Raw genomic sequence first — 13892 nt, 5'->3', positions numbered from 1 at the left:
TGGGGTGGCAGGCATGGGGAGGGGGGAGGGAACAGGGGTTTGTTTTTGTTGTTTTTGTTTGTTTCTTTCTTTTTTTTGTGGTGGGGAAACTGGGAAAGGAGAAATTTACATGTAAATAAAGAAAATATCTAAAAACAAAAAAAGGAAATTAGAAACTCTGAGAATCAATCTTCAACTGAGTATAGAAAACAAGGAGTCAGAACTGTTCTTTACTGAAGTCTATGCATTCCAAAATATATGTTTAATAGTGAAATAAAGGTATTCTTTGGCATGTGTTGGAATTTGTTTGTTTGGGTTTTTTTTTTTTTTCACATTTTGCAGTGTAGAGATGTATGTGCCAACAGCAAAAGCTGGTAAGTAGCTGTAAAAGATTTGTTACATAATTTAGGAGAAGAAGGGTCTATTTAGTATAAGTCTTAAATTTTTTTTTAAAGCTAAATAAAAATAGGATATTTCCAAAAATCAGTACTCAACCATTCATTGGACTGAGCACAGGGTCCCCAATGAAGGAGCTAGAGAAAGGACCCAAGGAGCTGAAGGGTTTGCAGCCCCTTAGCACAAACAGTATGAACTAACTAGTACCCTCAGAGCTCCCAGGGACTAAACCACCAACTAAGGAGTACACATGGTGGGACTAATGACTCCAGCAGCATATGCATAGCAGAGGATGGCCTAGTTGGTCATCAATGGGAAGAGAGGCCATTGGCCCTGCGAAGGTTCTATGCCCCAGTGTTTGGGAATGCCAGGGCCAGGAAGTGGGAGAGGGAGGGGAAGGGAGGAAGGAATAGAGTTTTTTTTAATTTCATTTTATTTTTCTTTTCTTTTTTTTTTTTCTTTTTTTCGGAGGGGAAACCTGGAAAGGAAATATCAGATGACATGTAAATAAAGAAAATATCTAATAAAAAATTGATGCCTTTTATCCCACCCACTATAGAATGTTGGCTGCCTTCTCTTCCTATGGGGAGTCCAAATGAAGTTAGCCTGCCTTTTTTTTTCCCATATAAAATTTCATTTTTCTGGTACTAGTGTTTGCTTGTTCCTTCATGGTGTCATTTTACTTGTTTCTCTATAACGGTATTTCCTGTACACCAGTGGAGTTGGATAAAGTCAAATCCTGTCTTTCTGTTAACCACTTCACATTGTTATTGTATCATATGAGGAAGAATAATATTTGCTTGTCTGACTTTTAGTGGTAAGATTGGCTGTTCAGAAATAACATTCAGTTGTTCTATGTTAAATTGACTCAAGTCTTATTGAGGTGGGTCAAAAATTTTTTTGGCTCATGCTTTCAGATGTTTTAGTATATGATTAGTTGGCTTTCTTATCTTCAGGCCTTGGTGCAACAGTGAATTTTGTTGAGGAGCTCATCTTGGTAGCTGAGAAACAATAGACATGGGAGAGGCCAATACTCTCAGTCTTCTTGACCTAACTTCTTCCCATCACAACCTTGTGTGAAGGTCTACCTCCCAGCGGAGCTGCAGGCTGGCAAGCAAACCTTCATGGCCTTTGGAGAATCTTTAAGATCCAAACTGAAACACTCTTGTGGGAACTTTTTTTTTTTTTTATTTAGGCATGGTGAGCAGAAAATACAGTGTGACTCAAAGAATATAATTCAAAGGAACAGTGCTGTATAGTAATTGGGAGGCCACCATACATTGAACATTGTCTCCTCACTACCACCAGTCTATCTCCAGGTTCCAGGGTGTGTACAGGAAAAGAATGAAGTTGTGATCTTGACTTTTCTTCATATTCCTTCTCTTTGTTAGTTGCTCAAAGTTTGAGTTCTAGAAGAACAAATGTGATTTTTCAGAAGTAATCCTTTCCACACATTAAGGATCTTATTTCCAGCTATGAAAATAATTTTATACTAAGAACATTCCCTCTGAAGTTCAGAGAACTGCACTGTGTTTTCTAGTTAATTTAGTTCATTCCATATTTAGATATACTGAAGACAAATAACAGAATATCAGTTTTTATTGGAAATCCATGTATAATCAAACAATAGCAAAAAGTATAAATTGTAGCAACTTTTATTTCTTTGTATTTGCCCATGTCTGTTTTACTGTCTCTGTTTGAGATTAGAGATCATTTTCCTTATCTCTTGAGTTTGGGTATGTTGGAAGGGGAGAGGGGATTAAAGAACCTATCTTTCCTAATATCTGCATGTGTTTTCAGTTGATGAAAAAATGCTTTTATTGTTCTGATGCTTGTTCATAAATGCATATTGCTTCTGATGATGCCAAAATAGGTTTTTTCCATACTACAAGAAGGTACCACTGAGCAAGTTAAGGGTTAAAAATAGCTTCTCAGTCTTAGACACTTTGTCCTGTTTTCCTTTCTCTTTGAACTTGTAGTTCATTATATTGCTCTTGAGAATACAAACAGTGTGAGATGTGCCTTGATTGATGTCCAGCTTCAAGGCCCTTTGTTCCTATCAGCTTCAGCTTCTTTTCTCCAGGGGCCTTTCAACATCTAGCTCCTTAGAGCCAACTGCAAACCTTTTATGCTTTTCTTGTCCACCAGCCTAATGCAAAACTGAAGGTAAGAGTGTGCTGACATTGCAGTCAGGCAAGTGGCCTCCAGGGACAAGAAGCAGCTTTGGGACTTCAGGTGGTAGGCTGGCTGTCAGAATGGATTAGAAATGGAAAAGAGCTATTGCTTGATACATCATTTATTTTTTTCCTATAGGAGAATCTCATACAAAAAGACAAGCAACTGAAAGCTAAGAAAAATACTCTAAGCTATTACTACAGAATGCTTGATGGACATAATGCCCACTAACAGCAGCAGTGCCACAGGGAAAAAAAAACATTCTCTGTTCAAGCTGTTTATGCTAGTGATTTCATGCAGAAATTCTTTTCACATTTTTTAAAGGAAAAGTCTACTTTACAAAAATAGCATGTAAATTTCAAACAAAATTACAGTTTCCATTTTTCTAAAGTCAAGCAGTCTATATGCAGAATTATCACAAACTTGATTGTGTTCATATTTGAGGTCCATAAATTTTGTAGTTTTAAATGAGTTTATATGCCTGTCACCAGAGTAAATGCTTTCTAAAGCAGTGCATTGTAAACTTTAGTGTGCATAGGAATCATCTGGAAGTTGTATTAAAATGAAGGTTTGTATTCATTAGGCCTGGGCTAGAACCTCACAGAGTCTCAGAAGATAACAATGCTTCAGAGGCAAGGGCCACGCTGAACAGTAAGGTTCTATAGCATGTTGGGCTTTAAACAAATACATCAGAAATGCTTCTTGTTTTCTAAACCCACTGGCTATAAGATGTTCTAGTGAACTGGTTAAAGCCTAGAAAATGCATCCATGAATATGGTTCTCACTAACAGAAGGGATATTTGATAACTACTTCTGAATAATATTTTATTAGCTCTGGACCCCAAAACTCCCATGCCATTTCCTCTTACCTTACAGATGGCTAATGCAGCTGTTGGCTTTTTTACTGACTAGTGTGATGTAGCTGTTCTGTTTCTGGAAATAATTTACTGATGATTCTGTTTATTCTCCTATAGCTTCATTAAGGTATAAAGATGATATATGTTTACAGTTTGCACTGCAATGTTTGGATATATATATATATATATATTATAAAATTATTAAATCAAGCTAATTACCATATCCATTACCTTATATGCCATATTTTTATGACGTGAATAGTTGTAATCTAATTACTTATCAGATTTCAAGTATATTATTATTAACTGGAGTCACCATACTCTATGGTATATCTTATTGGGTGGTCTGTGTGCTGGAACATCTGGAAACCATGCCAGAGCATGTGAGGGGGACTGAAAGATGCTTCTGGGGGACCAGGGAAGCTGTTGAGATGCAGAGGGGCTTCTGTGATGGGCAGGGCAGATTTAGGTCTCCAAATTTCCACTAAGTGTAGTGTTTTTCCTGTCAAATAAGTAGGTTTTTTGTTTTGTTTTGTTTTTATTTGTTTTTTTTTTTTTTTGAGACAGAGCAGATAAGTAGTTATAACCATTTTCTTCTCAAACTTCTCAAGCTAAAATATTTGTAGGCTATTCTCCTTTACCTCTTTAATCCCATTTCTCATCTCCAACACTCACTGTAATTTTCAATATTAACAGAAATAGGCTCATTCATCTATGTAGCCATTTAGTACTTATTCGAGTGCTCTTGTGTGCAAACTGAATATGGTAGTAGATGGGTCAACTTTCATACATTGTCTGGTAAAGGAATTAAATAGCCAGTTTAAGGATAGAAGTAAGATATGCTCTTTATTATGAAAGAATAATAAAAAGTCCTCTAATTCACATGAGAGAAGTAAATCACTGTTGTCTAGGGCCATTTAGAAAGTCTTTGTACAAAGGTAGCTTTGACTTAGATACAGTTCCTAGCTGTTATAACAGTGATTATGCATGGCATAAGCAAAGCATGCAGGCAGGAGAACAATGAAATGTATCTTAGAATTGCAAGTACTGTAAACTCCTTAGATTTTTTTTACTTTATAAATTATTGGTTCTGGATTATTTGTGAGTGGCCTTTAAAAAGACCATACATACAGAAGTTCTGAGCTGCTGGTTTTATTCTCTCGTGCAGCCTAGTGTTGCTGGTGCATAGTGTGTCTCCTGCTTGGCTTAGTAGTCACATCCTTGCTTCTCTGTCCATTACTCTGTTCTCATTTTAGCATGTTATATGAGCTGGTAATGTTCACAATTTAGGATTATGAAGAGCCATTCTACAGTTGCTCTCAGTTACTAAGGGTCTGCTACAGTAACTCTATAACTTTTTGCCTAAAAATCTGCCTACAGAGGGAAAAGTTTTATTGAATATATAAAATTACAAGACGACAGGCATGATTTGAAGTCTCTTAAGAAAACTAGAGTTTCGCCGGGCAGTGGTAGCGCATGCCTTTAATCCCAGGGCTTGGGAGACAGAGGCAGGTGGATTTCTGAGTTGGAGGCCAGCCTGGTCTACAAAGTACCAGGACAGCCAGGACAATACAGAGAAACCCTGTCTTGAAAAAACAAACAAACAAAAAACCCAAACGAACAAAAAAACAAAAAACCCTAGAGTTTCTGTCTGATGGGGAAAGGGAAGAATGAATATAAATGAATATAAATTCATTTCTTGAGACAGGATCTCACTGTCTAGCCTATGCTATCCTAATGCTTGTGATCCTCCTGCCTGAGTCTCCAAAGTGTAGAGATTATAAGCTTGCATTACTGCATCCTGTTAAAAATGTGTGGTTACTGTAACTGTAGTATTTGAGTTGGAGCATAGGGTATTGATGAAAAAAGCAATAGGATGTAACTCAGGAAGTAAGGTGCTGCTAGTTCGTGAGTGGCCCTAAGTGACTGGTAGACCAGTTAGATTTTTGTACAGTAGGCAGAAAGCCCTTGGAGTTTTGTTGTCAGAGGAATTTGTATACATGAAGCTCCATTCAGAAAGATTAGTCTGGCCTCCATGGGAGACATTCAATTTAGAGAGTATACTACTACTACTACCACCACCACTACTAGTTCCCATTAAGAATATATTTAGATAGAAACTTCTAGTAATAATGAGGTAAGTAGTCATATTTATTTTTTAAATTATGTACAATTCCTATAAAACTACTTAAAGTAGTTTATCTTCAACATTATTGCTGAGTTATTCGTGATTCTAAAGAAGGGCCTCATGAGTTTAGTTCATCTTTCAAAAAGAGTAACTGCACTGAGGCTTAGCACTGGGTGACAGAACACTCTCATGTTGCAATAGTGAGGACAGATAGGGGTTAGTATTATAACAGCTAAAACAACCTCATATTGAGAGAGTAGTTAGTAAAAACATTTTCCAAAATTGTTTCCAAAATAATTCACTTTAGCATATAATCATATGTTATAGTGATATGATGGTTAATCTACAGAATAGTTTAATTTCTTAGTAACTTCTATTGACTTTGACTACTTTTTCAGATATTTTTCTATTCCCACACTATTCAGCCCACTGAGCTATTGAGAAAGGAAAGACATTTTTTACCAAGAAAAACAAAGCTTAGTGGAAGTGGGGTTGATCAAAGGCTGATTGTGGAGTAGCTTAGGAGGGGGTCCACCTAGGTAGAGTAGGTTGTGTGGACATAGAAACAAGAAAGTGGGGCATATTTGAGACAGGATCTGGGTGGCTTCACTAGCCAGACAGGTGACCTTGGAGGAAGATGGGAGGGTGACTGAAGGAAAGATGTTGTGCTTCCCACAAGTACCCAGTTTTAAAAACCCTTTAGGTGATACTGAAGAAGCTCCTACTATTGGAAGCTTTTAAGAATACTGTTTCCCCTCCCTTCCAACGTCTTCCCACGTGAATGCCTCTTGGTGTGGAGGTCAGAGTACATATTCTGAGAGTTCTCTCTTTCTACCATATGGGTTCCAGAGATTGAACTTAGGCCATCAAGCTTAGTGGCAAGTACCCTTTAACCACTGAGCCATCTTACTAGCTCTGTTTAAAGATTTTTAAATACTGAGTTTTGTGCAATAGCCAAAAGAATGCCCTTTTGTATGATCATGTCACTATACATCTCAGATGGAATTACTTAATAGTTGATATACCTAATGTGTGGTAAATAAATTATCTAATAAATTGTGGAATATGGTTAGAGAAAGCTCTCCATTGTTGCATTAACAACAAAAAGTGATATAATGAATTGTAGGGAATAACTTGTACAATACTTTTGAGTTTGTGTCTATACTTATATATGTTGTCTGTTACAATTCTGTGTTCTCTATGACTATTAAGATTTGCTATTTAAAATTGTTCCAGCCTGGTCTACACAGTGAGTTCCAGGACCACCAGGGCTATGCAGAAAAACCCCGTCTTGAAAAACCAAAAAAAAAAAAAGAAAAGAAAAAGAAAAGAAAAGAAAAAGTCCCTTCCCACCTGCCTGCCTGTGTGCATGTCTGTGTGTTTCTGGTTTATTTTTCAAAAGTTAAAATGGTTACTTTCCTTCTTGCCCTGGGCCCACTTGTCTTTCTTTATTTCATGTGAACTCTGCATTGAAACATAAAAGTATTTGCCCATGAGAGTCTTTATTTAGCCCAGAGCTGGTAGAAAGAGAAATAATCTGTCAGTCTGGTGGAGCTTGGTAAAAATTCAGGTAAACTTTTCATACTGCATATTAATAGAGATGTTAATGCTAATAGGAAACCCCTCTCTACTCCCCAGAGGGAAGAGAGACTTGGGTCAGAGGCAGTTTTCTTGCTTTGGGTTCTTGTAACAAACCCAGCTGAATGCCAGTCTCATTGGTTGCATATGTCCTAGTACAGTGTTTCTAAATAGGTATTCCATGCTAGCATCAACATGCTTGTCTGCCTGCCTGCCTGCCTGTCTATCCATCTGTCTGTCTATCTATCTATCTAAACTTGAGTTATTGGTAAGTTACTAAAGTTTGAAATGTCATGTTATAAGAAGTAAGTGTCCATGTAGTAGTAGCCTAAGGAGTACCTGGAGTTATTTGACTAGACTCTGACATCAGTTTTCACTTACTGTAAAGCAGTGATTCAGTGGATGAATTTTTCGTGTATAAATTCTCCTTTGAACAAAAGATCCCCTGGGTAGCAGATACATTGAATTAAAGATGGAACTTAAGAATAAATATTACTTACTAAAATGAGTAGAACTTTGCTACTTTGGTTTAAAATTTGATCTTTTCTCTGCATTGCAGTTCTTAGGTTAGATCGCCGAGCTGGAACTTGGATTTTCACTTTACAGTGAAAGTGAAAACATTCTTTTTCTAGGGGTAGCTGACACATAACACATCATTGTCACAGACAGTGGAAGCAGTATGAGGGCTGTACAGGCAGGTCCTCCAGGCTCTGTCTGAGATGTGTGCAGGTTAGAGTCACTGAGCTTAGTTTTATATCAGTGCTTTCAGAATGACTGAATAAATTAATAATTTTCCTAGTTATTTATAAACCATTTAGAAGTGGAAGAATTCTCTGACCAATTTTTAGTCTGGGGAAGTTAATATTTTTATTTTATTGACCTAATGAAGGTTAGGATAGCTAATAATGATTAAAATCAATTGACAGATGATTTTCTAAAAACAAGTAGAGCCAACTTTATTAGTGTTTTAGACTGCTTTATTTTTTTATGGAATTGTTAATTTTACATTTTTAAATTTTCAGGTAACTTCGATTTTTACACCTATAACAGCTGAAATAGCAAGTCTTGATTCAGAGAATATAGATGAAATTTTAAGTAAGTATCTTGATTTTTTTTTAAAGTATGTCTTTTCTATAAATATTTTATAAATAAAATTTCATTTATCTATAGTTCATAAAAAATTTGCATTCTGGCTCATTTCACTGAGTGTATAAAAGTACTTTAGGTTTTGATTATTAGTAAAATTTCTTAAAATGTGTCCTTTCCTGTTTTGTAAGACATCTGACATGTTTGTTTGTTTTTCTTGGTGTAGACAGCATTTCTGACAGTGCATGAGGTCTCTAGTAAGGCCTGCAGTTGTCACTTTACACACTAAATATTAAGAGCCATAGAGAAGAGCCTAGAATTTTTTCTTTCATTTTTAATTAAATGACTTATTCTCCAGTCTTTTTAATAACATCCAGTTAATCAGTAATTGTTATACTGATTGTATTATTTGCTGATACTGTGATTATAGATAGAATTAACGGGGAATATTCTGATTTTTACAGATACTAAAGAAAAGGTCAAGGCATGGTTGATATGGTGGGTGATTACAATATAGGATATTTTAAAATGTGTGCAGTATCTAAAAATTCTACTTTAAACAACAACAACAAAAAAAACCTAAAAACAAAAATGCCATGTCAGTGGTTTACATATGACCAAACCCAAAAGTATTTGAGATGAAGAGAAAATAAAAGTACCTATATTGGTTTATGTTTGTGGAATTTTAAATGTCAAAAAAATCTATTTCCAGAAGAATGAGACATAGGTAACTGTTCAGATCTCTTCAGGGAAAGAATTCATCTCACAGAACTGGTTCCCAGTTACTATGTGTATGAAGTATTTAAAAATGGATTATTAAATAAGCTCCAGACCATCCTCCTTTATGAGAATGAATTGTTTAGTCTACATTCTGGACCAGGATTTGATCCAGGATTTGACCTAGGTCCAGCCCGTGCTCTCTATATACCAGTATCTATATACCAGGTATCAGAAAGACACAGAGAGTTTATTAATATATGCTGCTTGGGCAGCTTCAGTTCCTGGCAGAAGCTGCTGGACTGCACCTAATTTGCATTTCTGTAAGTTCCTGTGTGATGGTGGAGCTTCTGGTCTAGAAACCAGTTTGTGAATCACAGCTTGAATGAACATGTAAGTGAACCAAAAATGTGAGAGGTAAAGGAGAAGGAACTTGAAGTATGCACTGTTCTCATCCCTGTCACCTTCCTGATTCTGAAACACCTTTGTGTATTGTTTTCATGAGTTCTGGAAGAGTTTATTATTGTTGTTGTTGTTGTTGTTAAATTTATTTATCACTTTACAACCCAGTATCAGCTCTTCCTCTCCTCCTAGCACCCCCTCATGCAAGCCCCCTTAGAAGGAGAAGCCCTCTTCTGGGTGTCAACCCCCTCCCCCCATACACACATAAGTCACTGCTGGACTAGGCACATCCTCTCCCACTGATGCCAGACAAGGTTGTCCTTTTAGAGGTGTGGGACCCACAGGCAGGCAACAGGTTCAGGGACAGCCCCTGCTCCATTTTTTTTGGGGACTTGCATGAAGACTAAGCTGCTCATCTACACATGTGCAGGGGGCCTAGGCCCAGGCCGTGCTCACTCTTTGGTTGGTGATTCAGTCTCTGGGAGTCCCTGCCCTCTTCAGGTCCCTCAGTTTTTCTCCCAACTTTTCTGTAAGACTCTCCGAGCTCTATCTACTGTTTGGGTGTATCTCTGTATATTTTTCCATTGGCTGCTGGGTGGAGCCTCTCAGAGGACAGTTATGCTAGGTTCCTGTCTGTGAGCGTAACAGAATATCATTAATAGTGTCAGAAATTCGTTCTTGCCCATGGGATGGGTCTCAGTTTCAGGCAGTCACTGGTTGGGCCATTTAAGTTTCTCAGTTGGGTTTAATCAAAAGAAGCAATACTGTGTCTTTCTCAAGTCCTCGTGTCCTCAGATTCAAACAATGGTGAGATTTTGTATGATGGAGTATTAAGTGGGTAAGAACCAGGAAAAGTGGATTTTATAATACAACAAAGTGGATTTCTAAGAATCAGACATAGGTAACTGTTCAGATCTCTTCAGGGAAAGAATTCATCTCGCAGAACTGGTTCTCAGTTACTATGTGTATGAAGTATTTAAAAATGGATTATTAAATAAGCTCCAGACCATCCTCCTTTATGAGAATGAATTGTTTAGTCTACATTCTGGACCAGGATTTGATTTCTTTTTTGCCTTGTACTCATTTGAGACCTAGTGAAAGTGTATCTATCAATGGAGGGTGTAGAGAGAGGGTTGAGTTATATATAAGCAACCTTTCCCTTATGTGTGGCTTTCTAGATGAGTGGTAACTATTATCCCGAAGCTTTTAATTGGCTGTTTATGAATGGAAAATATCATGATAAAAGTATTTTTAAATATGTCAATATAGACACAAATAACTTTGATTTTGCTTTTTAATTTCAGATAATGCTGATGTTGCTTTAGTAAATTTTTATGCTGACTGGTAAGTAATCTTGTTTTAGTTTTGGGGTTGGTTTTCTTCATCTCTCTTTTCTTCTTTCCTTCCTTCTTCCTTTAATATTTTCTCTGTACATGAGAATAGGGCACAGATTAGAAGCCAGGAGATAGGCGTGGCAAGTTTATAAGTGTTGATAGTTTTCAACTTACACAGTTTTCCCAGGAGGCCTGTAGTTCTTGCTCTGAGTCAGATCTTGTCTTTTGTCTTTATATGGTACCTGGGACCTTTTACTTCTTTTACTTCTTTTTACTTCAGTTGATTCTCCCTTATCTGAAGTGTTTTGGCTCAGAATTGTTTCTTTTTTGTTTGTTTGTTTGTTTGTTTTTCAAAACAGGGTTTCTCTGTGTAGCCCTGGCTGTCCTGGAACTCACTCTGTAGACCAGGCTGGCCTCCAACACAGAAATCTGCCTACCTCTGCCTCCCAAGTGCTGGGATTAAAGGCGTGTGCCATCACTTCCCGACTTCTTTTTTTTGGAATATGTATGTAGACTTTTAGCACTTGAGTGTCTTTAATTCAAAAAATTTGAAGCGTAAACTATTCCAATATCTGAAACCGTTTATCATTTGCAATTTCAGACTTTCAAATTAGAAATGTTCAACTTAGGTATTGTTTTTTAATCTGTGGTGCCCTACCAAATTTATTTTGAGGGCAGTATTCCCAGAATCTAGAAGATAAGGTTGGAGTTGGCTAAAGAAAGTGTGATGGAGACAGGAAGAAGGGAGAATTAACTGAAGATTAATTTGAAACGTGGGCATCGTTGTTTTCATCCACTCCCTACAAGGTTTATCATCTGCCAGCTGCCTCTCTGTCTGGGCCATGGCCATGTAGTTACCTTAGTTTCCTGTGACAGTCTCCTCCATTGGTTTTCTGTGCCTCTAGTCTTACATGTTTCCACAATATTCTCTGCAGTAGAAGATGGAATTTATATATTTTCATATTATGTAGTTTTACAATATTCTCCTCAATATAAGGCAGATTTCTTCTCAACAGTACAGATTAATTGTGTTCATACTGTACTTTAAATCTCCTTAATTTTGTGGTTAAAATGTAAGCCCCTTCCTAGACCTAGAAGACCCCTCATGTTGCATCTCTTGCTTCTTCTGCTTTCATATTCTGCATGCCACTCCCAGCTTTTCTCAGTTTCTGTAAAAATGTATTCTCTCACACTGTTCTCCTGCTGTCTTCCCAACATGGGGGATCACTTCTTGTTCTCACTCACGTCTGTTCTTGTTAGCCACCTTTCAAATCTTAGGTTAAGAGCCACTTTCTTCCAGTCATCTTTATATACATACATATATAAATATCAGTGTTTTACCCTCTTCTTAAGTCCAGTTAGGAAACCTTGTATATGTACAGTTTACAATAATTCAGCATATGAGTTTTTAATTTTACTATAGTGTAAAATTTCTATCCATTCAATAGAAACTAGACTTTAAATTGTGACTCTGCCTGGGCTAGTGACATGCAGTGTGTATTCCGCCTGTGATGGACTGTGATGACAAGGTCTAGCTCCCAGGCAGATGGGGTCGTGAGGATGAGAAACCAATATTCTGCATGGTGCTGTTTCTGAGCTGTGCTGTGTGAAGGGTAGGCATAGTTCATGCATTTATGCCTTAAGGTATTTTCAATCCACATTAGAGTCCTTGGACTTAGTTCCTTTGTAAGTCAGGAAGCATCTTTATTTCCCATAGCCCAGGCTTACCCAGCTCAGGCCCTGTTCCCAAATACCATCTTTGCTTTGTGGAGATAGTTATCATAACTGTACTTTAAAATGTCATCCTTATGCACTTACATGCCTCATAAGTGCATAATGGTGACTCCTGATTGAATGTGCTGATGTCTGATAGTAGTGTTTAAAGAACTTTAATAAAAACCTGAAGATACACAGGAAAATACTACTTATAAAGTATATAATAGAGCTATAATTTTTAAAGGCAAATTAGGATTAAGTCAGAACATTTGGTAGAAGATTCTCTAGGCCAAACTTTACAGGTAAGGAGTCTGAGCTCTAGAGTAGCAAAGTACTTTGCCTGGATGACCTGATCAGATTGTAGCACAGGGCAAATTGGAATGCAGTGTTCTTACCTGAAGAATTCTGAGTACATGCTGCTAACTTTATTGCAAAATATGAGTTGGAAAAGTGGACTGTAGCAGTTACTTGAGAAAACATAGCACCTAAGGAATGTCTTCTACTATTAATGGTGAATGAGTGTTCTTTTTTTTTTTTTTTAAGATTTATTTATTTATTTTATGTGTATGAGTACACTGTAGCTGTACAGACGGCCGTGAGCCATCTTGTGGCTGCTGGGAATTGAGCTCCGGCCCCAATCCAGCCAGCTAGCTCCAATGTAGTTCAGCTGTCTTCAGACACACCAGAAGAGGGTATCCGATCTCATTACGGGTGGTTGTGAGCCACCATGTGGTTGTTGGGATTTGAACTCAGGACCTTCGGAAGAGCAGTCAGTGCTCTTACCCGTTGAACCATCTCGCCAGTCCGAGTGTTCCTTTTTTTAACAGAGAAAACTTAAGTGATTTGCTGATAGGCCTGCTGGGTCTGCTTTAAAAGGCTAGACTTTATTCTCTTAGTTGGCTCTCTTACGTAACTGCCTAGAACTACTGTAATGCCTCAGTAGTAAACTACAGTAGGTGTTTAGTCAAGCTGTGAAGGTGGCAAGCTCTACACGTATATTGTTTTTAAGGCTCGGGATTACCCTGCAGGTAGGTATTGTAATTCCTCTTTGAGATTTAGAAAGTTGAGGTTCAGAAAGACCATCTGCTTAGTAAGTGGTGGATCTGGGATTTAAAGTCAGGTATGTCTAAATTTAAAGCTTATTTCTTTCCCACTAAATCATAATTGTAAATGACCCCAAAGTCCTTTCTAGTTGACTTGTTAAGGATTGTTTAAGCCCTAGATTGGAGATTATGTTCAGAAGACCATGAGAGTCTTTACTAGATCTATTGCTTTTCTTGTGTTACCAGTGTAAATGTAGCATTTACATGCACATGAAGGTGCACTGATACTAGAATTGACCTGTTATTTCACTTTCCCATTTAAATTTTAGTAGTTAAACTAATATTATTTTATGAGTCTGCTTTAAAACTTAACTGGACAGTCCAGAGAACTCTTGCTATGAGTCTTTCTTTGCTCCTGAGCCAGACACCTTCCATCAGTTCTTTACTAGACCACATCTAAAGTTTTCAGAACCATAGTCAA

General features: G+C 37.3%; 1 protein-coding gene across 1 annotated transcript in view; it reads left to right on the top strand.

Annotated features, from left to right (window-relative positions):
- Window positions 1–13892, top strand: part of Erp44 (endoplasmic reticulum protein 44) — an 83939-nt gene that overhangs the window by 25234 nt on the left and 44813 nt on the right. Inside the window, exons 2-3 of the mRNA XM_031377365.1 lie at window positions 8136–8208; window positions 10623–10662. Coding sequence (XP_031233225.1) covers window positions 8136–8208; window positions 10623–10662 — 113 coding nt within the window. The remainder of the gene's footprint in view (window positions 1–8135; window positions 8209–10622; window positions 10663–13892) is intronic.

The sequence above is a fragment of the Mastomys coucha genome, unplaced genomic scaffold (genome assembly GCF_008632895.1).
Source record: "Mastomys coucha isolate ucsf_1 unplaced genomic scaffold, UCSF_Mcou_1 pScaffold18, whole genome shotgun sequence".
NCBI lineage: Eukaryota > Metazoa > Chordata > Mammalia > Rodentia > Muridae > Mastomys > Mastomys coucha.
The sequence above is the reverse complement of the archived record's forward strand: the minus strand, read 5'-3'. Positions and strand labels throughout refer to the sequence as shown.